Genomic DNA, 27,284 nt, shown 5'->3' on the forward strand with positions numbered 1-27,284 from the left:
AAGGCACAAGATTTCTTTAGTTTCTCATTCTAATTCAAATAAATGTAAAATTAATGATCAGCAAACTAACACAAAGTAATGAGGAACATCCTGGAGTTTATGACGTTATACTGTATATCTATAGCTTGTAAACAAAAACACATTCAAGTAGGGAAAAAACAGTAGCACTAGATTTTTGAACATTACTAAAAAATTCTGTCATTTATTAAAAATTAGACTTGGCAACATTTTACTTAACGTATTATAGAAGATCCTGTGCCATTCTTTCAGGACGGTAACCCGTGTACAGAAGTAGTTTATTTGTCTGGCCCAATTACATTTAACACAGAGCTGGACAAAATATTGTATGTCATAAAACTTTGTGAGCCATCAGAAGTGCCTCATAATAAAAAAATATTTGCTTTAGTGATACTGAGATTCCCTAAAAACTTTCCTTCATAAATTTTACAGGTACAAATATATCATGTGTATTTTATAAATTTTATAAAACCATTTGTTTAATACTTAAAATATGACGTAACATATTATCAGAAGCTGAATCAGACTTAATAACAGTTACATTTTTTGTACAGTATTGCATGGATATGTTTATGATTCGATTTAATTAGATCGAGGCAACAAAACCTCAGCTTTAACATATTTTCACAAGAATAATAAGATAATACAGAATTAAAGAGACTAAAACAGGGACACCTTACTGATCTAACATTTAACTTTTTAGTAGTCTTTAAATATGAGTCATTCAGGGTTTTATACTATTCACAGCCTAACCATAACATAATATTCGCAAACATGCTTAGTCCAATTCATGGCAGTGGGAAACCGGAGCTTATTTCTGAACTAAGAGTGAGTATAGGAAAACGAACAAAGTCGAAAAAACAAAGAGCTGGTGAAAATCAAAAGGCAATATAGATTATCAGAACTCACGGGGAAAGATCAAAAATCATAGTCAAGGAAACACAGCAGGATCAGAAACCAAAATAATCACATAGAGTCACAAAATAATGTAGAAAACTATCCAAATCATGGATAGATTAGAACAGTCTGGATGAATTTTAAATAGTGGCCATGCCACCCCAATGCATCCTGAGATACAATGTCATGGAAACGGCCAATACAAACCCCGCAACATAGCAGTGCATATGTAGCCTTATAAATGGAGGCTCTAATGTTGAAAATTGTAAAGGAATTTGAGCATAAAAACCTCAGAAATGACACCAAGAACATCTTTATACCTCAGGGGGTACTCAGGAAAAAAACAACAAAAAGTTCAAATTGTACTGGACAGTTGCTAGTCTCTTGCAAACAATAACATGAGTTAAATTTGAAAACATGGACAAAATCTAGGCAATGAAACATCTTGAGACTGCAAAGCTCTCACCTACAGTACATCAGTGCAGGAGATGGCAAGATTGCTTACTTTAGCAATATATGCAGAATGTCAGATTGCATCCAGTAAAAAAAAAAAAGCACAGTCCTCAGCCCAGTTTCTAAAGAATAAAAATACAGTAGCATTTCAAACTTTTTTTCATATTAATTAAATTACAGCTGACAGGAACACTGCTAATAAAACTGATATCTGATATTGATTATGAGTTCTTGGCTAGCGATTTACTGTTTTGTTAGGTAGTTTGCGTTTTTTTTATTTCTTGTGAGAAGTCATGTAAATGACACCTTTTATTGGCTAACTAAAAAAGATTACAATATGCAAGCTTTCGAGGCAACCCAGGCTCCTTCTTCAGGCAAAATGTAATATAGAAACTGGAGTTCCCTGTGTTTATATATATATATATAGACACCAGGACAGACACAACATTGGAAAACCTTTAAGTGAGACATCTTAAATGTAAAAAATTAATAGACCTCTTCAGGCTGAGATTCATTTAGCAAAACAGGAGACCAATGTACAGTGAAGATCTTTGTATAAGATAACTGTCAAACAAAGTCTTCTGAAGTTTCTGATGATTCTGATTCTTTAGACAGGTTGTCGGTGTCAGTCTGAGACATGCAAACAATCCTCATACCTGGCCATAAAACTCTTGTCTTTATTCAAACTCTATTGTAATATGTTAAATTTTAGCACAAGTTTATCTTCCCATTCTTTTCTCTCTTACTGTGTTCTGAAGTTGCCCATAAGCACTGTGACTTTAAAGTCCCTCTCACAGTGTCCATGGCTGTTGAAGTGGGCCGCTACAGGAACATCTGTGTTGCTGTGCTAGATGTGGAACCTGTGTGAATTCATTTTCTGGCGGAGTGTTTGTCCAGTCTCTCCCACACACAGTGCAGTGTCAGGACATTTCATACAGAGAATGAGGTAGGCCTCATTAGATGATCTGCAGGAAAATGATCCCTTTATGCGATGTTCTAGTTGGCAGTGTGGTGCACGGTCTGTATTATAAATGTGAGCACATTTTCCTAAGGCATATCTGTCTGTAGACAGGGAGTTGTGCCATTTTCGGTTGGTTCACTTAGGGAGCTTCAGACAATTAGTTTCTGCAGGTTTGGCGGTTATCTGCATGCCAGGAGGGGAAGCATTGGCTGAAGTCCTTTCATAATTTTTCAAAGTGCTTCAAGATGTGGGATATAGGTGACAACAAGGGGGATGCGTTTCTTGTTGTCTTTGTTTTTATATTCCAGAAGGTTGTCTCTGGGTATGGCAGTAGCTCTTCTTATTTGAGTGTCTATTGTTTTGGGGGTATAACTTTGCCTGATGAAATCTTGTCTAAGCTCCTGCAGTTGTTAATTCCGGTCTATTGTGCCTGAGCAAATATAGCTGTATCGTATTGCTTGGCTGAAAATAACGGAGAGTCTTATATGTTTGGGGTGGAAGCTGTCACTTCTCAGGTAGGTCTGTCTGTCAGTTTGTGAAAAACAGATGTTACAAGGGTGTTGTCTTTCAGTTGAACAGTGGTGCCAAGGAAGCAGACTTCTGTTTTTGAATAATTAAGCTTTATGTTGGGGTAGAAAGAATTGTATTGATTATGAAAATGGATGAGGTCCTCCTCTCTGGCAGTCCAGATTATGAAGATGTCATCTATGTAACGGAGATACAACATTGGTTTTAAGATACATGTTGACATAGAATCTTCCAATTTTGCCATAAAGAGGTTTGCATAGTGAGGTGCAAGCAGACAGCCCATTGCAGTCCCCATTTTGTCCAAATGAGAACAACTTATGTGTCAGAGTGAATTTTATCATTTGTATAACTTACTCTGTGGGTGAATCATGTTGTTTGAGGTATGTTTCACATGACAATATCCCATCATCATGGGGGATGTTTGTGTAAAGTGACTCAACATCCATTGTGGCCAGTAAGGTTCCGTCAGGTAAGGGGCCTATAGCAGACAATTTGTTTAAGAAATCAGTGGTGTCCTGGATGTAGCTGGTTGTATTGCAGGTGAGGGGTTTAAGGATGTGCCCCACCCAACCCGAAACATTTTCTGTAAGGAAGCCAATTCCTGAGATTTTAGGCCTTCCTGGGTTCCCTTGTTTGTGGATTTTAGAAAGCATGCCGAAGTAACCCATTTTGGGGTTCTCAGGAATTAAACTATTTATATGATCCCTGATGTCAAGAGGAAAGCTACTTACTATCTTTTATAGTTCCTTCTTGTGTGGGGTCTTCCTGTAGTTTGTAATAATGCATAGTATTGTACAATTGTCTTTGTGCCTCCAGTATATAGTCTGATGTGTTCATAATAACTAAATCACCCCCTTTGTCTGCTGGTTTGATAATGATTTCTGTATTTTCCCTTAGTGATTGTATGGCTCTCTGTTCATCAACAGTAATGTTTTCTATCCGATTTTGCTGCCTGTTTAAGATCCCTGTTTTCACTCTCTGTCAAAAGCAGTCTATATAATTGTCCAGGGTGGGGCTTCTGCCAGCTTCTGGTATCCATCTGGATTTATTAGTGGGGTTGTTGTAACTGCTTGTTGTTGGTTCCTGTGTGTCATCATTTTCTTTCTTGTGGAAAAATTCTTTAAGTCTGAGTTTTCTGAAGAATTCTTCCATATCACTGCAGAGTCTGATGTTGTCAAAGGGCTTTGCAGGATAATATGAGAGTCCCTTTGTAAGTACTGAAATCTCTGGTCCATTTGGTGTGTATGAGGAGAGATTAACAATGCAGGTCTGTTGCTCTTTATTTTTTGCTATTAAGTGTTGTGGACTATGGCCGGCCAGTCATCCCGGCCAATACCCCCAGGCCGCCAGGTGGAGCTCTCCCTGCAGCATGGAGGTGCCCCGAATGCCAGTAGGGAATTCTAGACATTGGAGTTTTCACCCACAGACCTGCTGGATACCACAGGGGCCCCTAGAGGACGCTGCAGTGAGGCCCAGAGAATCATATGTGCCCTATAACCCGGAAGTACATCTTAGTCACAGCGACAGGGGAAATTATGTACTTCCGGGATGAAGAGGACTTTTTATCTGACCCGGAAGTGATAGGAGATCACGTGGACTGAAGGATTGAAACACTTCCAGGTCAGGCAATATAAATGGACTATGGGAAATCCCAGACGTCGAGCTGAGCTGGGTGGAAGGGTGGCAACGCGTCTGGGAGTGGTGGAGTGTTATTGATTATTGTATTGTGGATTTGTTTATGAGTATTGTGGAGAGGAGGATGCTTTGTGCACTTTTAATAAAAAGTCAACTTATTGGATTTTTACCTGGTGTCTGACGTATTGTCTGAGGGTTCAAGAGGACGATAGCGCCCTCTATCTGTCACAGTGTCCAGCTTTCTCTCGCAGTATATGCAGCTTTTTTTTTGTTGACAATAAGGAGTTTCTGGAGTCTTTTATAATACAGATGTAGCTCCTTTACCATCTCCATACCATCTTTTAATTTCTTGTCATTTTGGTTTGATATGCATGCCGTAAGAATCTATATAATAAAAGCCGAGCGCGGTGTCCGTGTCCGGGTCCGCGTTCCTTTTGGCTGTATAGCCGTCCCAGTCCGTCCCCTCTCAGAATTCCTGCTTACCCCCCTCTGTTCTTTCCCCTTTGCTTTTATTTTTCCTGTTCGAAAATCTTTTCAAAACAAAGTAAAGAAATAGACAGAGCGTCACATTAACGTCTTCTCCCCTCTGCCTATTAAATAATCAATAAAATGAAATAAAAAAATCCCGAAAGAAACAGAAGCCACAACCTACCCTTACAGCGTCCACTGTGGCGTTACAGCCAAACACGTGGTGTATCCAGGTTATGAGGTGTGACGCTAATTAACGCCTGTACTACAACAGATTATATTGTTGATATACTATTAACTATTTACAGGGATCAACTCTTTTGGGGATGTTCATAACAAAAAAAAAATTAAATTCTAAATAACATGTGCACTTGAGTGTTTCGAGCCCAGCGTCTGAGTCGGATGGTTCCCCTGGTCACCAATTCGTGTGTTTCACTATGCCTTTCCGTCTTCAGCTACCCATGTGCACTTGTGCGGACGAGACCTTACGGAACAATGCCGAAACGAAATGCAACTAAACCTGCTGCTGCGAGAGAGGACACATTACAGCGTGATCACAAAGCAAAGAGGCAAAGGCTTGACAGTCGCTTGCAAGAAACGGGCACTCAGCATTCACACAGATTAGCTCAACGACTTGTCTCTGCTGCACAACGAAAGGCAACTGAAACCCCTACAGAGAGAGAAGACAGATTACACCATGATAGCGAAAAAAAGAGGCAAAAACGTGCCAATGAGACACCCGATGAGACGTCCTTACGATTGAGTCCTTCAACTGTGGTCATCCAACGCGCAGCATAGCGCACGCCAAGTTGCTTGTATATTAATAATGTAATGCTTGTCCAGCTGTTGTGGATTTGTATTATGTTCAAGCAGTGATGACATAGGTGAAAGATAACACAGTAAATGTGTGTTATGATATGAGCAGTACAGCACAGAGCTAAAAAATATAATAAAGGTAAATATACATTTGAATCATTATGAGCTAAGTGAGCACTATCTGTCTATTTTTTATTGGTTCCAGGAGAATATGGTCATTCTAATATACATATTACAAATGTAGGTACTGTACATAAGATTAATTGTATTGAAAAAAAAATACGATACTTTTGAAAATATTTAAATATGATTAAAAAGAACAATATTTTTCATGCATATTTTAAGTTTAACTTTAAAATACAAAATGGATGTTTACATACAAGTCTCTGACTGGTAATAATGAGCTGCACGGTTTAAAATAAGAGATAAATATCTTACAATAGGCACCCTAACACAGTTTCTTCTGCTTCTACTACACATCAGACCCTAATTTTTATGTTTTCTTTCACAAAGTAACACTTTAAAAACAAATAATCAAAAAGGCAAAGACTGAGAGTATCACTAGCAATAAGGATACACAGCTCTGCTGCATGGCCCCTAATAATGCATTTCCACATTAAGATACATGTGCAGCAATACACATTCTTTGCTAGCCAAACCATTTCTGCTGCTTGATTAGAGGAATCTGTGTTGAAATCCCCTTTGGGAGTATTTAGGTATTAAATTGTTTTAGCTGAAAGCTAGAACACATCTGGACACCATATAAGACTGTACCATAAGGGACTTAAAGGTCTTTATCTCTGAAATGGTCACAGCTATCTTATCCAGTTTACATCTGCTCTGTAATTGTTGTGCTTACAAAAAAGGGTCATTTGAAAATTAAACTGTTGCTGAAAACCAAACCCTTTGGAACGAGGCTCTTGAAAGTCCAACTCACCACTTCCAAGGTATAAAAATTGAAACAAAGAAAGTTTCCAGATTATGGCCGGTTACACCCACTTATACTATTTTCTATTCAGGCTAGTCAAAAAATAAACCGATATACTGTAGCTCTTTGTAGACTACTTTACTTGATATTGTGGGGTCCCTGTCAAATCCCACAGTCATCTCAAAGTACAGTACCAATTTTCTTAAAACTGTTAAATAAATTATTCCATTTTTCTTAAAAGGTCAAACAGTTTCAGTTTAACCAGGATCTCATATATGGCTTAAGTTTCTTTTTTTCTGTCTTACAGGTTTTGTTGTTTCATATTGTTTGTATAATATGTTTATAGTCTCCTAGTTTATTATGCTTATGTATTAATTGTTTGATATATATGTGCTAGTGGGGTGTGGTGTGTGCATGTGTGTGAGACGGACTGAGATGGACTGGTGCCCTGTCCAGGAGATTGTTCCTGCCTTGGGCCCTCTGCCTTGCTGGGATAGGCTCCAGCCTCCCGGGACCCTTCTCAGGATTAAGCGGTCTTAGAAAATGGTATGATATGATATTTATATATACAAACTGGTTCTGTTTGCTTTATGTACATACTTAGGAGGTGGAGCCACCATTCAGTAGCAGCTGGAGCCCTGTCCCCTGTTGAAATATTTTTGAAAACAGAGGTTTCTGCACTTTCCTCTTATCCTTCTGAAAATAAGATTCTTAATGATTATGTCAAGTTAGGGCTTCCCTTTTATGTGCATTATTTTGGAGTGAAACCAGGGGCTACATTTTGGAGGCAAGGCCTCATATTTTGTATTGTGCATTTCTTGTGTTTTATGAGCAACAGAAATCACAACGAAAATGTATAACAAATAATTTAAAAATAAATCTTATTGATTAGAATATCTACTGCAATAATTCAAACGACTGATTCTTTTTATTAATCTTTTATATTATTATTATTATTATGGTGTGGCTGTAACAAAAGTTACAGCAATTCCTTTGACTCCAAAAGGATCTTGTGCCATACTAGAAGAGTGAAAGACTCATGTGTATTGGACATAGACAAATGTGCCATAAGTCCAAACTTTGCACAAGCAAAATAAGATGTACATAAAGCCACGTGTTCACCTTGCTGAAAGCAGTAACCGACTGATCACCAGCTGCCAAGCAAATGTGACTTTACTAGCAACAGGAGTACTGACACAGTGCATTTGAACCTCAAGCAGAAACTGCAGTACCGCCCGCAAGAAAGAAAATGTGATGAATATCCTTCAATGTGTGCAGAGAAAGCTGACAAGGAAAGGGTCAGAGCATTGTTTACAGCAAACCATAAATACACCTACACTGACTCCGAGAATTATTAATTAGTTAGGATAAAGCCAGCTCATGTATTACGGTATTGGTATCATTGCAACTGAAAAGCAATAAACTTTGTGATGGTTAAGTCTTTCAGCTGTTATAAGTTTCTTCCAAAACCCAGTAAGAAAGTTCAGAACAACAAATCATGTGTACACACTGTATGTGTTGGGGGTAATCCAGTGTAGTTTGGCAGTGAGCAAATGAATACCATGTTGCACGCAATAGAAGCTTAGTAACTAGCTAAAAAAACTAATCCATCTTTACTGCATGAGCCTTATTCATAACTTGTTCAGATTTCATCATATTCCGGGCATCCCTGCTGGAGGATGAAACAGAGACCCCTCACTCAACATTAGTTTGTTAATTGCTAACATTAATTTTAATTTTTTTCTTTTTTTTTCATTTTTATTACTATTTAATTTAATATTGTTTCCTTGTATCAGTATACTGCTGCTGGATTATGTGAATTTCCCCTTGGGATTAATAAAGTATCTATCTATCTATCTATCTATCTATCTATCTATCTATCTATCTATCTATCTATCTATCTATCTATCTATCTATCTAATTGTTTTAATTAATTGACTGCATTGCTGTAGACAAAACTGATAATTATTTAAGTTGCAAATTTATTGCAAACCTTGTTGAAATTCTGATCCATGTGCTATCCTTGTGCATCTTGCATATTTTACCCAGTGTCCCTGCATCCTTTACACATCTCAAAGGCATAAATGTTAGGTTGATTACATAAGGGACTGTGCCCTTTAAAAAGCCTGCACTTCTTCACTTAAGCAAAATACAAAACCATTTTTGAAAATCATTTACTTCAGTTTAGAGTTGCACAAATCTCTAACAAACAGTGACAGCATTGGGCACAAAACAGGATTCAAACCTAGACAGAACATTATTTCACTGCAGGCCATGTATCCCACATACCCATACAGGGGCAATTTAGAATTGCCCATCAACCAAATACATGTGTTTTGCAATGTGATAGGAAAACTAGAATAACCACAGAAAGAACATGACATTTTCTGAGCTGGAATTCAAATCTTGTCTACCGAAGCTGCGAAGCAGTGATTTAATAGAAAATATAAACAATTGGTGAGCGTTAGCTGTTTTTAGACCCTTCCTGTTAACCTAAAAACATAATTATAAGAATTAAAATGATTAATTTTATCTAGTTCATTATTCATTTCACTGTTACAAAAGCGCTTCATTTTAAATTGTTTGAACACTACATTTCTTGCAACCATTCACAGCAAGACTGGTATGTAAAGAATGTGCTGTTTTAATCCTTTGATGAGTGCCTTGGAAAATGAACTATGGCCACTTATATACATTAATGCTTAATTTAAATTTTAGTTTTTCATTTTTAGAAGTTGCTGACAGAAGTTAGGGTGGCATGGTGGCGCAGTGGTAGTGCTGCTGCCTCGCAGTTAGGAGACCTGGGTTTGCTTCCTGGGTCCTCCCTGCATGGAGTTTGCATGTTCTCCCTGTGTCTGTGTGGGCTTCCTCTGGGCACTCTGATTTCCTCCCACAGTCCAAAGACATGCCAGCTAGGTGGATTGGCGATTCTAAATTGGCCCTAGTTTGTGTGTGTCCTGCGGTGAGTTGGCACCCTGCCCGGGATTGGTTCCTGCCTTTTGCCCTATGTTGGCTGGGATTGGCTCCAGCAGACCCTGTTTTCGGATTCAGCAGGTTGGAAAATGGATGGATGGACAGAAGTTACATGATAGTTGATTTTGCGTTATTATAATATTTAACCCTATCCTAACAAACACTGACTTATTTCGTTACTTTCAGGTAAGAATAAATCAAAGTATATAATTAAAAGAAGGAAAAAATAGTTACTGCTGATGGTGCCAATTTTGTTGCTCATTGCATATCGAATGATTTGATTGGAGGCATCATAGAGGACGAAAATGGTGTCTACATTGAGCTGCTGGGTTGCAGGCATGGATCTGGTAGCCTCATCATGTCGACAGCTCTGGAATATAATTTTCTGCTTCCATTGGTAGGACAGTTTTTGGACACCAGTATCCTCTATTGTCACAGTGTAGTCACGGATGGATGAAGAAGTGATTACTGAAAAAAAAAAAGGAAAATTTATACAAACATTGTTCATAATGACTGATTACTGCATGGTAAAGTGACGCAAATTACAAATACTGCATCCACAGTACACTTTAGAACAGGGGTTTTAATGGCTGCTATTGTGCATCACTTAGTAACTAACTGCTATGTAACACAAACAAAGCCTTTGTTAAGGTCAAGTATCACATCAGTAACTAACAAATTAACATAATAATAATAATAATAATAATAATAATAATAATAATAATAATAATAATAATAACATAATAATAACTTGTCCTTAAGCTAATGTCTTACTCTGTCCAGTATACGGTTGAACACTTACAACTGCTTTACATTATGTACAGTATATATCTGAGAAATAATTCAACAAACATACTGAACAGCAGCAGGCACAAGGTGCCTAAACAATACTAAATTACATTACACTTCAGTCTGAGAAAGATTTTTGCATTTAATAAGAATTCAAACTAACCAAAGCTACTTTAAGTGAATTCAGACAATTAATCTAAATCTTTTCAGTGTATAGGATTTTCTAAAAAAATAACTGTTCAGTCCATTGTGAACTCAGTGTAGTGCTTGTATAATTCGGAATTAAAATTCCTCTCTCTAGAGCATTAGATACGCAGATTTTGAAAAAACTGAGCTAAAATACTGTCATTTGTATCTCTCTATTATATTAAAAAAATCCTGGGACAAGACAAGACTTAGCCTGGGATGAGACGTGACTTTTTCAGAGAGATACTTTCAAGTTCCGCGAAACAAGACTTTGTGCCAAGAGAGTTAACCACACCTGGGGCTGGAAATAGAAGACAAAGAGTAGATAACAAAGAAGAATGTCGTAAAGAATTCAAAAACATTGGCGCAGTACACATGCAGAGCAGGTTATAGATTATGAAAGTACAAAAATTTGAAAGTCTCAAAAAAATGATAGCAAAGACTGCATTAGCGCAAACAAATGGAAATTAATTACTCGGTGAAATAACGGAACAGAGAAAAGAGATTGAATATATTGTTCAGATTTAAACTTTAAGTTGGAGTCTTGTAGATCGTCTAATTTGTGTTGCCATCAGGGAAAAGTAGTGTTTCTTACCAATGAAGATGCGTATCCGCAAGAATTAAAAGATTTGTTGTTTGGTGAAAGTGAAATCCACATACGCAAGCGAAGTGGCTGGTGTGTAGCAGAGGGGGTTGGCAAGCGAAGTGAGCTGCGGGTGAAGCCCCGTAGTCTTATATAAATTGGTATTACAGATTTTAAAGTATTCATCTTGATGGTTTTAGTTTACCAGAATTTTAAGGTTCTTAGTCTTTGCATATCACACCATCTCAAACCCACACTTTTTGTGTAATTACAACACAAAATAATAATTTAAAAGAAAAACAAAATATACTCTAGCAAAGCACTTTTTGATAACTGAAGTACATGTTCTTTAAAGTTCTTCTATTAGGAATTGTACCTTTTAATAAAGATACATCTGTGTTTATTAGTCTGATCTATTATACAATAGATGAAAAATACAACAGATTTTAAGTATTGACGTTTGGGCTGTAAAAAACTGTATTTACAGTAAACCCTCATTTATCGCAGTTAATCTGTTCCAGACTCTACTGAGATAAATGAATTTCCACGAAGTAGGATTCTTTATTTATAAATCTAATATTTTTGCAGTTAGAGCATAGAAAACCTGTTTACGATCTTCTACATATGTTTTTTAACATTATTAGAGTCCTATAGACATGAAATAACACCCTTTAGTCAAAAGTTTAAACTGTACTCCATGACAAGACAGAGATGACAGTTCTTTCTCACAATTAAAAGAATGCAAACATATCTTCCTCTTCAAAGGAGTGTGTGCTCAGGAGCAGAGAATGTCAGAGAGAGAGAGAAAAGTAAACAATCAAAAATCAATTGGGCTGTTGGGCTTTTAAGTATGCGAAGCACCCGCGATAAAGCGGCCGCAAAGAAGGGATCACTGTGAAGGTAGTCTTTCAGCATTTTTTAGAGGAGCGTCTGTATCTTCTAAGCAAACAGCCACTCTGCTCACACCCCCTCCATCAGGAGCAGAGAATGTCAGAGAGAGTGAGAGACAGAGGAAAGTAAACAATTAAAAATCATTACGTGCTGTTAGAGTATGCGAAGCACCGCGTGGGAAGCATATCGTATATCATTGAGGAGTTTTATTTAATACGTAATACGTGCTCTGAATGGGTAGCTTCTCAGCCATCCGCCAATAGCGTCCGTTGTATGAAATCAACTGGGCAAACAAACTGAGGAAGCATGTACCATAAATTAAAAGACCCATTGTCCGCAGAAATCATCGAACCAGCGAAAAATCTGTGATATACTGTATATTTAGATATGCTTACATTTAAAATCTGCAATGGAGTGAAGCCGCAAAAGTCGAAGCGCGATATAGCGAGGGATCACTGTATACTTTGGTCTAACTTGAAATACCCTACAACTTAGTTTGTGTTTGTTTCAAACACACTCCTTTATTTTTACATATAGGATTATGTCATCTTCTGAAATATACTACATTAAAGGCAAAGCTTGGTGAAAACAAGAGTCAAAAATGTAACTGACACACTCAACACAGATTCACATTTTTACAGATTTATTAGGTTTCTATACTTTCATGACAAAACTGGCAAAAAATATTCTATGCACTGACATATGCAAGAATGTATGCTAGCTGTGTATTTCTGGATAAATCACAATTTCTTTACATTTTTTAAAGGAAAATTTGTCTACTATTCTCATTGCTCTGAATTCATACAGCAGGTCAATTCCCAAAGGTTATGGCTGTTCAGAAATTCTCATCTTTCGTTTCTGAGTATAGCCTTCGACTCAATATTGACCTTTGACAGGCATGAATTTTGCCACAGTGCTTAAGACAGCCCCCAACTGCACACAGTCATTTAGGACAACCCGTTTTTTATTGCAAGCCTAAACTCACAACCCAACCATTCTTCACCTGATCCATGGGCACTTTAGTTCTAAAACAGAACCCTTCCACTTTCCCTTTAAAATCAGACAGATGGTTATTACATTAGAGCAGACTGCAGACAGCAATTTCAGTATATTGCCATGTGGCTATTTTCGGCTCATTATTCTTGAGCATAGACAGCAACATCCTAAAAAATAGATAGTGATGGAAAATCATTTTAATTCAGTAAGTGTTTCACTTGACTTTCTCCAAAATTACACCGCTTTTTCAAAATATACCTAAAACTGAACAAAAAAAATTTAGCACATTTACTTTGAGGGATTAAATAAGCAAAGAACAAAATATCACCAAGAATACTTTACCTGAACTTCCATAGTAATAAATCTCAGTGTATGGTTCAATTTGTACTGTAGCACCAACTGGGATATCAGGCAAACGTCCATCTAGCACAGTGCTTAACACAAGATGGTCATGCTCATCAATTCCTTTGAACTCCTGTTTGATTGTGAGCTTTTCATTCCCCGGAAGGAATGTGACTTCAGCTGTGCGTGTAAATTCACCCCCTTTAAAAACAGATGGTTAAAAAATGCTGTTACTCGATATAGGCGAATTGTTTTGATTTTAAATGTGGGTGGATGAATGCTACAAAAGGTTAAAACAGAGTATACACATTGTAAATGTAACACTTGGCAGTGAAAATAGGTATGACCTTATTCTTCTAGGTGGTCAGTTTTATAATGCATAGTAAAGGAGGGAAGTGTTACTGGCCATTGCTGATTACTAGTGGCCTTGTTACAGTCTTCAAAAAGTACTTAGAATTAAATCACATACTGTATTTCAAAAATGGACATGGGCATAGGTGATGCCTTTAATTAAAAAAGTCATGAAACAAGAGAGATGAAAGGGTCATCATTTGTGATCCTAATTACAGAGCTAACTAGAAATCTAAGGTGCATAATCCTGAAGACCAGGAAAGAACACACCAGAATGGACTCATTCATTCATTCTTTCATCCACCCATATACCAAGTGCACGCAACTCAGGATCATGAAGTAGTTAAATCTGTTTCAACCGAAACCATCAAAAAGCAGCAGTTTTAAATGAAAGATTATTCAATCTGTCAAAAAAGACTTTACAAAAAAGTCAAAAGAAACAGTAGATGTTCACTTCACTTTCACACATCGTTGAGGGTTTTTAGTTGACAATCAGATTTTTTTCAATACAGCATGCAGATTGCTCAATCTGCGGTTCTAGTCACATTTCTCTTGCAGTGTATGAAATGGTTGCTTTCTAAGTGAACCAAATTAGGTATCATTTTTTTCAATCAGTTTGCAAAAATCTTACCTTTGTTCTCCTTTAAATAAACATTAACAGAGATTTTCAAGGAGCTACTACTAATCGTATGTCACAATCTTAAGAACATTTTTTTAACATGTCATATTAAAAACATCTACATTTCACTTTGTGATTAATAAAGTTTGTCTACTTTAATTTAATCTAAACATTTTCATGCTTACATACCTCTAAACGAAACTTTGTGTTTTTACTAATTTGTTATAGCTTTTTTCAAACTTTGCATATTTAAAGTGCTGAAAATCCATAAAACCTTATGTGAGAGTTTCTGTGCTGTCTCGTATTGTTACGGTAAATGTGTCTTTTTCACAACTTTAAAAAACTCTGTATAGGCTTGGGGCTGTCAACATTTTTCTGTTGCTGAGTACCCTTCATATGCCAAATGCACAAAAATTCAACATGGTTCTAGTTCTACACATTTTTTCTGTTTCAATTTAAAACATGTACAATCTTACATGTTCTCTGTAACAAGAGTCAAGGAGATGTACTTGATTAGAAAGGTCACTCATCCAAACCATATGATTTCATTCTTGCATGTTTTAAATTCAGGATTAAATCTGATGCCATATTCATGTAATATATTTCATAATGGATCTATTATTCAAATTCTTTTACTTTTTAACTCTGTTTTAGCTTATATCTGGATGTCCCACTGTTCCCACTCTCTGTTGCATTATAGCAACAGAGAATTGTGCTAAACTGTAATGTTCTTATCAACAAATGTATTTGGGCTCTTTAACAGTTTAATTAATAATTCAATTCTGCCATATAATTTCATCTCTGTTACATCTACTGTATACTACTTTGTGATTTTTTGCATTATGAAATTAAACAAAGAAGAAGAAATTAATTTATCCAGTCTGGAAACACAAAAATTAAAGTAACAAACTAACCTATACTGCTGAATCCATTTTCATATCCTGGTTGCTCCAATGCAAAGGTCCAACCGATAATGCCCCCAATTGATGAAAGTGGCATTAGAGAAGGTCCCAGCTCTTGTGGAATGGCACTTATAGCAACATAAGCCCTACCATCATTTGCAACCACGTAGGAATGGAGATCATTGTTAGAGAACCATAATGGATTGGGGTTGTTCCCAACATAAACTGCACCATTCACCTTGCCATTCACTCGCTGGGGTTTGCCTGAGGAATATACGAAGCAGACAGAGATTAAAATATTAAATATATGGTAATACATTTTGAATGTGCCATCCATTCATCCATTTTCTAACTCACGTATCTAGTTTAAAGTTGTAAGAGACAAGAGGCAAACCCTGGTGTAGGACATGGCACATTTACCCATAAACCCAGACTCACTCATACTGGAACAATATAGTCAGTTAACTTAACATAGAACTATCTGGGGTCTGCTATAGCTGGCTAAGGTAAAGATGGGCATAAAGAGTGACATAGTCTTTCAGATGCTTGCAAACAAATTCCATGTAGTATCTCTTAGTGCACAATTGGGAAATAAGTCTGTGGTTTAAAGTGCTCTAGGACCTGAGATGGCTAATTAAACAGAAACACAATAAGAAAGAAACTACTTCATGGAGCCCCAAACAGCTCTTTACTAACTGAACAACACAAAGCCAGTTGTGGATAGCAGAGGCAGAAAAGATGTTGATCCAGAATGCCTTAAGTTCAAGAAGGATAAGGGTGTAAACTGAAGACTTCCATATTGCAGGAGAGGCAAGGACAGGTGAAAGACTATAGCAATTTAGCTGCAATGGTTACAAGTCATTAAAAGCCTCCAATGGGAAAGAGAAAGGTAAAGTGAGGAAATAGAAAGATGGCCGAGGAGGAGGAGAACTTGAGGGCACAAAGGAATTGGGAAAGAAAAAATCCTACTGAGGGATTCAACCACATAGCAGCAGAAAGCCGCAGCTGGAGGACAGTCAGAGAACATGTGGAGGAAAGTGCAAGGTACTTTAACAGAACACAGGCGACAAAAGAGATCTAATTCTAGTCTCTAGAGAGTAGATATAGTCTATGAATAAATTTAAATTGTGTGTGTTGGTGACATTTAGAAATATGATTTGCCAGCACAACTCAGAGGATGGGGAAATATCTGTTAGCCAATTAGACATTATTAGTAGAGTTTTTAGGAAAGCTTTGTGGAGTAGAGAACAGAGACCAGATATTGGTTTGGACATACTGTATGAGAAAGGGATGAAGCAACTGAGTACAGACCTCAGCTGCGAATAGAAAAAGCAGGAAGTTGGAGGGATAGGATTCCTATATTGACGAGAAAGGAAATACTTCCATTCCTCACTCATTAAATAGATCTCCTGCCACAGATATACCAGTTACATACCAAGGGGAGGAAGAAATGCATGGCCTTCAATATTTAAGGCAGAATTATTAATGAAATTATATTTAATTCACTAAAAGGTTCCTCCAGTACTTGAAATGTTATTTTTTTCCATAATGCTGGTTGTAATGATTATTCCTTTCACTTGTAACTGGTATTGAAACACTGGGGCAAATGTTTGCCTTGTCCTCTCCTGTTTTATTTAATTCATAACAAAGTATACATTAATTATTACCTTTTGGATTTCATGGTAAATTATGAAAGGATACAATTACCTTCTGGCATTTTTGTCATCACTGCCCTGGTTACTTTAAAGCTCTTTCTATTGTTTCTCTTACTTTAAATGTTGCGATATTGCTCTTGCGGCCTGCAGGGGGAGCTCTGGTCATCCAAACCCAACATAGGGAGATGCAGACACAAGTTCAGAACCACAAGACACACTTTAGTCTTTGTGGGTATTACCCTCTCTTCAGGGTTTCCCACATACCAAAACGTAACACAAAAAGGTCCCCGAAATAAAAATCAGATAATAAACAAACAACTCTTTATCTTTCCATTCTTCCACCTTCACTCCTCCTTTGGCAACCTTCGTCCTCTTGGACCCGACTCTGGCTCCTTTTACGCTGCGCCTGGGGGTGGCTCATTAGTGAGATCCTGAAGTACTCCCAGTTGTGGCGGGAGTCCAACAAAACAGGGCCCTACAGCTCCCCTTGGAGGCACCCACGGAACCCAAAAGGGCTGTCCCAAACTCCAACTACCATGTTGCCCTGTAATAATCCTAATTATAAATTACTGCTGCAACTCAGAGGAACTGCCATCTAGCAGCCAGAGAGAAGTACTGTCCTGTGTTTGTTCTCTCCCCAGGTCCTTCTGGTTCACTCACACTAGTCCATGTATGCGTATTAGACAGCAATCTGGTGTGCTATAAGCAGCTGTCTGTAATTTGGGCAACACCCAAATTAAGATTGCACTTGAAGAACTGGGTCTTTAGTTTTGATTTCAAACTTTTTTAGATTAGGAATATATTGTATGAACCAAGGATCCAAAACATCTGACAGTCTGCCGAGATTTACAAGTCTGTAGTTTGGTTGTCCAGAATTAAAAACTGGTAGTCCCAGGCATCCAGACTACTAATTTGCCTACCACTGAAAATCTGTTGATATCTTTTTTTAAATTCTCAATAGTTAAAGGAATCGGGTAAATAAAGCAGTATAATAACAACAATATATGCTTTTCCCAAAAAATGCGAAATGCAAAAATTGTTTTAGGCTTATGCTTTTAACATACTGCAAAATAAAACAATTTACAATTCAGAAAACTATGAATAAGCTTTAAAAAATGTGTGATGTGAAATTAAAATGAAAAACAATATACGAAAGTAATGCACAGAAATAATAAAGATAAATAACAGTCATAAAAATGATACAAAAATAGTGACTGCATATAAAAATGTAAAATGTACAGAATTATGACAGATTTTAACATTTATGAACACAGGTGGAGAATCCTAGTGCCTCCAGTAATTAACAACATCTGGTGGAAACATAAGCAGCCTGATTTAGACCTTCTGTGAGGCTGGACAAAGTAATCTAGGAAGTTAAATGAGGAACATCTGTAGGATTCTCATGGTGGATAATAAATACCAAACACCTAATCCACCAGTAACTAAACCACTCCATTTTGTACTTCACAATTTCTAACTAACATCAACATTTAAAACTATTTTTGCTATCTTTTTTATTTGGTAACAACTGTACAACATACCCACCTTCTGCTATGCACTGTTTTCCATTACCGTAAAAGCCAGGACGGCAGTAGCAGCAGTAACCTGTTGAGTAATCTCTGCAATCTGCAAAAACTGAGCATGTCTGCTGACTGTTAGCACACGTCTCCTGAGGACCTATATTATAGGGAAAAACTGAAAGGAAGAAATATAAAAGAAAGTAAAGGAAGAGAAGATTAATGAAGGGCAAACAGATGAAAAGGCAATATTAAGACTCTTTCTTTGACCAGCTGCATTTGACTTCATCTCTGTTCTTAAAAAGATATTTAACATTATCTGAGTAAAACTCTTAGATAGGCTGCTGAATAAGTGAAAAGAAAGCATTGCAGATCTTATCATTTCTAAAGATTTGAAGCTATTTAATTCCAGTACATATACTACACTTTCCAAAAGAAAGTTGACCCTCTTGATAAATCAGTAAGGACACTGTATACTATATATGCAGCTAGCAGACTTCAGATTCATGGTATACTTTAGTAAAAAAATGGACAATCTATTTTACAATGAGCGCAGTTTGGCTGCTGTTACTTTTTACTTCCTATGCAGCTTATAATTGCTTAATTCACTGGAATAAACAATATGGGATAAAACATAAAGAAATGTTGAACTGCATGGAGTTAAACATTTGCATCTGTCTGACCTTTTCCTTACACCATGTGGCTTTGCACATGAAGTCATTTTTTTTTAAAACTAAATCTTGCAGCCATGCTTAGCTTGGATCAGCTGACAAAAAAACCAGCTGAGTACCCTCACATCTCTGAAAGCTCCAGAGGTTATTCATTTAGGTTTTGGAAAGGTGGGAAACAAATTAGATTTGAGTGCTAGTAACAATGATAAAGTAAAATCACTAAGGTTCTTTCAGCAAAACAAACACTGGAAAGTATCCTTTAGAGTCTTAGTAGAGAAATTACAGCATATTAATAATAGAAACAACAGAACACGTTTTCCATAAGGAAGCTTGTGGTGGTCAGGAGCAAACTACCAACTGATGTAAATGAAGACAAGGCCCAGTTAAAGAAGCAATGTTAGGAAATACTGGGATAAAGTAAATATTAGTTAACCAAACAGCCCTCTAAAGATTGAATAATCTTATCATCTCTGATATTTTCTTTACCCATAATATGGCCTCTCTGAAGGGTGTCTCCCTAGTTCAAGACAAGAGAACACAAACCTTCTCCTACTAGGACAACAACTTGACCAGACTGGTTAGATAGTTCAATATAAACATAAGTAGATAGCAAACTAATTCCACAAAATTCTCAAACTCACTTAATCACATTCAAGATCACATTTTGCCAAAGCCGGTTCGGGTAGCTCTGGGGACAAGGCAGGAAACTGTCCTGGAATGGATGTCAAACTACTAAAGACCCCAGTCACACACACCTGATAGAAGTTGCTGAATTAAGTTATCCAGCACCTCTTTGTAGATGTGGGAACAGACAAGGAGAGAAAGTATAAATTCCATAGAATCAATGACTGGATGTGAAATTCAAATACAGGATACTAGATCTGTAGTTTACTGCAAGAGGTACTCTGGCTCACTTATCAAATCCTAATGTTGACCTCACAGTGCATATTCTCCCCATTTTTTTTTTCCTCCTAAGCCACAGCCATAAACTTGCCTCTTCTTCCTACTCAGCTAGGCCCTTCAATGTCTTCCTATGCCACTCCAAACCCTTCAATAGATGATGAATGAATGCTCCAGTCACATAGATGGATGTCCACCATCCTTCCATCCTGCTAATAGTTGCCAGATATGAATATTTATGTCTTCTCCTCTCATGAGCCTCCTCCACTCGTTTTCCCCATGGGATAGTTAGCTCAACTCTAATGACTTTTTTGCCAGTTGCAGACCATAACATGATGTCCAGCTTTAGTGTGGTTGAAGTAATGTCAGTAAGAAACCGAAGTTGGTGATTTAAGTCTACTCTTATTGACCAGCTGTTTGCAGGAACAAGGATGGTTTCTTTCACCCGTCAGGTTTCCCTGCACTATCCTTCCTTGTTTAGCAAAGCACATTAGCCATTTTTGTGGGGGAGGTGACCTTTAATTGACTCCATTTTGTTAGATTCCAGAACCCCCACTTGTCTGAGGAGAATCTGATGATGCCGTCATTTATACTTCCCTTGTGATAACAGAGTTCATCAATTCGGCAGAATACAAGTATTTGAAGCATTAAAAAGTGGACATTTTGATTCTGAGCCGTACCACTGGATCAGATGGATGGGAGTTGGAGTACATTATAGGCAACACAAATCTGCAACTCACTTTGGCCTGTCGCAGCTTCCACACATCATTCCAACTTAGACTCTTTTGTTGATTAACACCTCCTAGGTTTTCCAGAGACTCTGCTGGCACACTTTAATTCCCTTGATTTTATACAGATCCTCGTCTATCCTTACAACTTCTGAAATCACTAGGTTTCTTCTTCATTATCGAACGTGATGACCACAGCTTGGGTGTCACCCCTCACCCTAGACCTGTTCTTTCTGGCTGTACCCTACCAACTATCTCCTGATACCTCAGAAAGGCAAATGTCTGGTTAACTACATGCTCTGCCTTCCTCTTACGAACTGTTAGAACTTGGATGTTTGCACTATGTGCTGACTAGTCTGATGACTCTCACAACTTCAACACCAGTATGGCCTTTTCTTGCTTATAGTTCAAGTTAACAGATTTTACATGAAGCTCTAAAATATTCCTAACAAACACGCATGTGTGGGGTAAGCACTGAGGCAAGCCTATATATTTGTGAATATAGTTATTTACCATTTTGTCAATCTTGAATAGTACAAAGGCACTGATTTCACTGGGTTTCAAAGGTCACATCAAAAGCTGGAAAAGTGTACCCTGCTAACACCAAAAACACTCAGAAGACCTTAGGAAATAGCTTTGCTCTACATTTTTCAAGCACTTGTTTAATGATTGCAGCAGCAACTGCATGTTGGAAAGACCTGGCATGTACTATCTTCCTAGGCTTCAGATGGGTTATTCTGCCAGCTTTCAACTACACAGAGTGAGATCTAGTTATTTTTAATTCCTTTTAGGAGTTAAAAGCTATAGAAGTTTACTGGTTTGATTTTTATCCTAGCCCATGCTAACACGTCTTCCAATATTTTCAGAAGCCAGTGCTATTGGTGTCGATTATGTACCTCCTCAAGTCAACTGCGTTCTGGCTCTGCAAACCATCTGTCTTATACCAATCAGGATGACATCAAAAGCAGTTTGGAAATGGATGGGGGTTTGAACATTCCATCACTATTCCCCTAGTCGAGAAGCAGAATATGAAGAGAATGTACTGTATGTGAAAAGTACAATATGAAGAGAACACAAATGCTAAACATTCAAATTCAATGGAGGAGGCACCCAGACTGTAATCTTTCCTGTTATCCAAGCACAATTAGGCAGCAACACAATCTGATATAACAATATATATTGTAATTATCCTCCCAATAGGCACAGTTAACTTAGCATTCTACTTTCCTGCTATGAATTCATATCCTTGTCTTGAATAGCACAGATCTCTATAACTCTAATTTATGATGCATTATCTATTTTTTTACTGTGAATTATTTTTTTACATTATTCTTAGTTGTCATAGTTGGGCAATGTGCCTCAGGTGTTAATTACCTGGGCATTAAACAATATGTTAGGCTAATGGACTGGTTCACTGTATAAGGTAAAAGGCATTTTGTTTGCTTGTGATTTTAAAATATAATCGCAGTATGTTCTTCTGCAACCTGGAATATTTAAAGACTGGTTGCTTGCCCTACTCTTAAATAATATTTTACGTCCCAGTCAATCTTCTTTTTTTGTTGCTTCTTGCTACCTTTATAACAAGCACTTCACTAGTATGTTTACACTGAAATAATTAGTAATACCAAGTTCTGCATAACTAATATCATCTCTCCACAAGAGGACTACATCTAAATCAGAGTCTCTCTATTGTACCGTGATCAGAGGTTCCCTGAAAGACATTACTACTTCTAATGACAGCCAGATTGTCATCATTAAAACATTATAACATTAGAACAATCTAGACAAGAACAGGCCATTCAACCCAACAATTCCACCAGTCCTGTCCACTTAATTCTTCTAAAAAACAAAGTCTAGTTTTGAAAGTCCATAAAGTCTTAACTCTTTACCACACTACTTAGCTTATTCCAAGTGTGTATGGTTCTTTATGTAAAGAAAAACTTCCAAATATTTGTGCAAAATATATCTTTAACAAGTTTCTATCTGTGTCCCCGTGTTCTTGATGAACTCATTTTAAAATTACATTTTTGATCCACTGGACTCATTCCCTTCATAATTTTAAACTCTTCACTCATGTCTCCTCTCAATCTTCTTTTGCTTAAACTGTAAAGGCTCAGTTCTTTTAATGTTTCTTCATAATTCATCCCCTGTAGCCCTGGAATCAGTCTAGTCGCTCTTCTCTGGACTGCTAGCACTGCTATGTCTTTTTTGTAGTCTGGAGACCAAAACCACACACAAGACTCCAGATGAGGCCTCACCATTGTGTTATAAAGGTTCAGCAGAATATCCTTGGACTTGTACTGCACACATCAAGGCTCCATATAACCTAACATTCTGTTTGCCTGTCAGAACACGGTCTGGCAGTTGACAGTGTTGAGTCCACTACAACTCCTAAATCCTTCTCATAAGGTGTACTCTGATTTTCAGACATCCCATTGTATATTCAAATCTAACATTTTTATTTTCTTTGTATAATACTTTACATTTACTGACATGAAATTTCATTTGCCACAAATCTGCCTAAGCCTGCATGCTGTCCTAGTCCTTCTGTAATGATATAACGGATTCCAAATTATCTGCCAATCCACCTATCTGGGTATTATCTGCAAACTTGACCAGCTTGTTACTTATATTCCCATCTAAATCATTTACTGTATATTGAAAATAGCAGCAGTCCTAGCACTGACCCCTGTGGATCACCAGTCTTAACATCGGCCAGTTCTGATGAGGTTCCTCGCACCATCACCCTCTGCTTCCTGTGTCTGAGCCAATTCTGCACTGATCTACAAACATCACCCTGATCTCCATTTGTTTTAGTTTGATGACCAACCTCTCATGTGGCACCTTATCAAATGCTTTCTGAAAGTCAAGATAAATAATATCATACGCTTCACTTCAATCAAAACCTTTTGTTGCCTCCATATAGAATTCCAGCTTTTTGGTAAAATACCACCTCCCTCTTCTAAACCCATGCTGACTATTCAGAAAAACTCCAGTACTTGCCATATGCTGCTCAATCTTATTGTTAATAATTACTTCCATTAATACTCATGTGATGCATATTAAGCCTACTGGCCTATAGTTGCCTGGATCCGACTGGTCACCATTTTATATAAACGGCCAATATTTGTCATTTTTCAGTTCTTCTGAATTTTCCCAGTTCGCAATGACTGCTTCTAAATATGCGTCACAGGTTTATATGTGTACTCGATAGTCTCCTTAAGAACTCGAGGGAGGGTAAATATTATCTGGTTCAGATGATTTGTCTTTAGGGACAGACTGCCTTCTGAGAAATGTCTGAAACATTTAACAGCATCGATTCCTGAGATTTCTTCTGGTTTATAGGTGCAACATTTGAAATATAACACAGATTGTTTATGCAAAGAATGCTGAAGTACAGTAATATTCATATTGAAAGTTGCTACATAAAACAAAAACAATCCAAGCTGCTTTTGTTACACTCTTTTATGCCATTTTCCTCTCTTCAGTCCTTATGCTTACTTTTACATTAAAAGTTAGTACTAAACATTTCCATTTTAGCTTTGTGACCAAATCATCCTAATTCGAAATGCAGGTTGCCTGTAAAGGCAGGCTAGCCATGTTGCCACCGACAAAGATAAGAAAAGCCTTTATTGACTAAGTCTGTATATTATGCTGTCTTTATCCAATTCAAAAGCTCTGAAAATGTGCACAGATCTAAGCAATAATCAAATACAGTTTTTATTGTATAAACCAAAATAGACCTACAAATAACAGTGTTTAGAATAAAGCAGAACAAATCTTACCATTGCCATTGACTTCAATATCGTCTTCAACAATTACTACCTCAGGGTACAGGGGTGGATATGACTGACGCTGATTAGTCTGAAACTGGACAGAATGCACTGGGAGTTCATCCACTGGGGGATTTGACTCTACGATTGACTGTTTGTCCGAAGGCACATCTTCTGAAATTTCATACAGCAGTGGCTGGACATATTTAGGGCCTTGTCCTTCATTGTGTGTCTCAATATAGTCTTCTTTTGGCACTGTCTCCTCACTGTCCTGTGTCCTATTTGGAATTTCTGTGACCTCAACATCATTTCTTTGATGGTCCCCAGTCAGTGTTCCTTCAGTAGGAAAGTTATTAACAACTTTAAGGAACACTGATACTTCACCAGGAGCAATATCAGTAAAAAAAGGGAAGGACCCAATTTCATAAACCCATACTCCTTGCCTTCCAGAATTGGTTAACCTGAAAGTTTTGATAAAATATGTGCAACTTAGAAAACAGTTAGACTTAGAAACACAGTCTACTGATATATTGCAAATCATTAAAATCTTACCTGCAAAGTTCCTTCACAGATTCTTCGCTATTTGAGGTGATCTCATAGAAAGGCCCATTCCTTGAAAATAGAAAATACTGGATCTTTCCTTTACTAAAGCCTGCTTTAGCAAAATTATCACGGTTGTGTATACTTTGTGGTTTACTTTCATAAAACTGGATCCCATCTTCTGGGTACAGAAAAATGGCAAAGGAAGCATTGTCACTTGAGGCTAGCACTGCCTGGAATGTGTTTCTCTGAGGATGAAAAAAGAAAGTCACCTTTAAATCTGAAGGCACCAATCGTTGTCATCTTATCTCTTATGGAAATACAAAAGCACAGCATGAATGTTCCTCAAAACAGAATTGCTCCTCCCTTTGCATTTGCTAATCATATTGCAATATTCATTACTTATTTAACAGTTACTGTACATACAGTATGTACAAGTAAGTTAGTTATTGTTGTTAAACAATGATATTTAAATACCAGCTTTATTGCAAGAAAGTGATGTTTGAGCCTTTTTCTAGACATCCTCAACTTAAGCAATGGTTTACCTCCCAAAATGTTATTTTTTACAAATGTTTCAACATGCAAAACTAAAAGAAAGCAACACGTTCACAGGCATAGATGATGCCAAAGACAGAATTAGATATGAAATGCAGAATTAATGCTTTGACTTGTGAATTCTAAATTCTTACACAAGAGTAATAATAAAGTGAAAATGCCAAAAGCATAATTTGAGCTTTTGAACTGGGAGAAAAACAAAAAACTTGAAATAAAATAATGAACTGAAATAAGAAAAAATAAACATGGTTCAACACAAAATATTCAGGCACAAATAATCTTCAAAACTAGGCAAAATTACAAAATGCAATTCAATGGATGAAAGTAAAAATAGCTATGTGCAGGTACAGCAACATTTAAGACTAGCCAAAGTACCTGGCATTGCTCAGGTGTGTTTATATAAGAAAGCAAATATTTGTGCGTTTTTTAAACGTCGACCCTTTTGTTATTCCTGGCTATAATGCTAGTGTCTCATCCAATGTTCCCTCTACAGCCGCGCAGTAGTTGTAAACCTGCCGCGCAGTCATTTTGTAATCCTGCGCACAGATCGTCAGTGACGATCAGTGACGTCACACTGTGAAGTGAGATAAAGGCGGCAGATTGTCATTTACACGCCGGCGCGTGTAAATAACCAGCGAGCCACATTAGCTAGCACATTATATTTCGTTGAGTGACCAGTCACTGCACTGTCTACTGTACTTCACTAAGTTCACTTTCTCTAGACATACAGTAGTGCATTAAATTAATAGTTTTTGTGTCGATTCCGTTAAATTAACAGTCTTCGTGTTGATATTTGAAAACATTACAGAGAAAGTAAAGAAATGTAAAATAAGAAAGCATGAGATTCATTTAAGCCTGAATGGTTAAAAGTAAAAGTAACCACAGATACGCCAGATTCAAGGAATGTTGTGGTTGAATTAGGTTGCATATACGAATACTCAGACGAGAATGGACTTAAGTGTAAGTTCTGTGCTGCTAGTTCAAGTAATAAGGCTAACAAAGACAACGAATATGTCACCGGAAAGCGTTGGGATACGTGGACGCTTGACTACTGTAAACAACATTTATCATTGCATATTCACTTAGAAAATGTTGAAATTTTGTACAATCGCTCGCATGGAATCAACCTGAAACGTCTTCTGGTTGAAACAAGTACTGAGCGAGAAGAACAAATTGACCATAACGAGCACCAGCGATCAAACGAGGAGCAAGTTTGAATCTTAATGGACAATGTCCTTCTTGCCATCAGGATGAGTGCTTCGATGCTGTCAGTGCAAATGATTCACGACCATATGGGGAAATATGTTTCTATACCAGACAGTTGGCGAAGTAAGAACTACGCCTTTGAGTTTGTTGAAGCCATCAACGAAGTGGTTGCAAACAACATATTTATAGAACTTCAAGCTGCACTGTTCCACACGCTCATCGTTGATGAAAGTACTGACATTACAGTACATAAAATGCTAATCATCTACTTTAAATATTGCCCAACAAATTCATGTGGTTAAAAAAACGTTTTTGGTGGGATCATTCAGGTAACAGCATGTGATGCTTCAGTCCTTGAGGCAGCAATTAGACAATACTACACTGATCATCGACTCGATATGAA

The 27,284-nt window shown here is 37.3% G+C and overlaps 1 protein-coding gene across 1 annotated transcript in view; it reads right to left on the reverse strand.

Moving 5' to 3' along the window:
- nid1a (nidogen 1a) overlaps positions 1–27,284 on the reverse strand; it is a 153,931-nt gene that overhangs the window by 53,232 nt on the left and 73,415 nt on the right. Inside the window, exons 3-8 of the mRNA XM_039737865.1 lie at positions 25,133–25,368; positions 24,593–25,041; positions 18,537–18,686; positions 15,349–15,600; positions 13,465–13,665; positions 9,912–10,145 (exon numbers count right to left, since the gene is read on the reverse strand). Coding sequence (XP_039593799.1) covers positions 9,912–10,145; positions 13,465–13,665; positions 15,349–15,600; positions 18,537–18,686; positions 24,593–25,041; positions 25,133–25,368 — 1,522 coding nt within the window. The remainder of the gene's footprint in view (positions 1–9,911; positions 10,146–13,464; positions 13,666–15,348; positions 15,601–18,536; positions 18,687–24,592; positions 25,042–25,132; positions 25,369–27,284) is intronic.

This window comes from Polypterus senegalus, chromosome 16, assembly GCF_016835505.1.
Source record: "Polypterus senegalus isolate Bchr_013 chromosome 16, ASM1683550v1, whole genome shotgun sequence".
Taxonomy (NCBI): domain Eukaryota; kingdom Metazoa; phylum Chordata; class Cladistia; order Polypteriformes; family Polypteridae; genus Polypterus; species Polypterus senegalus.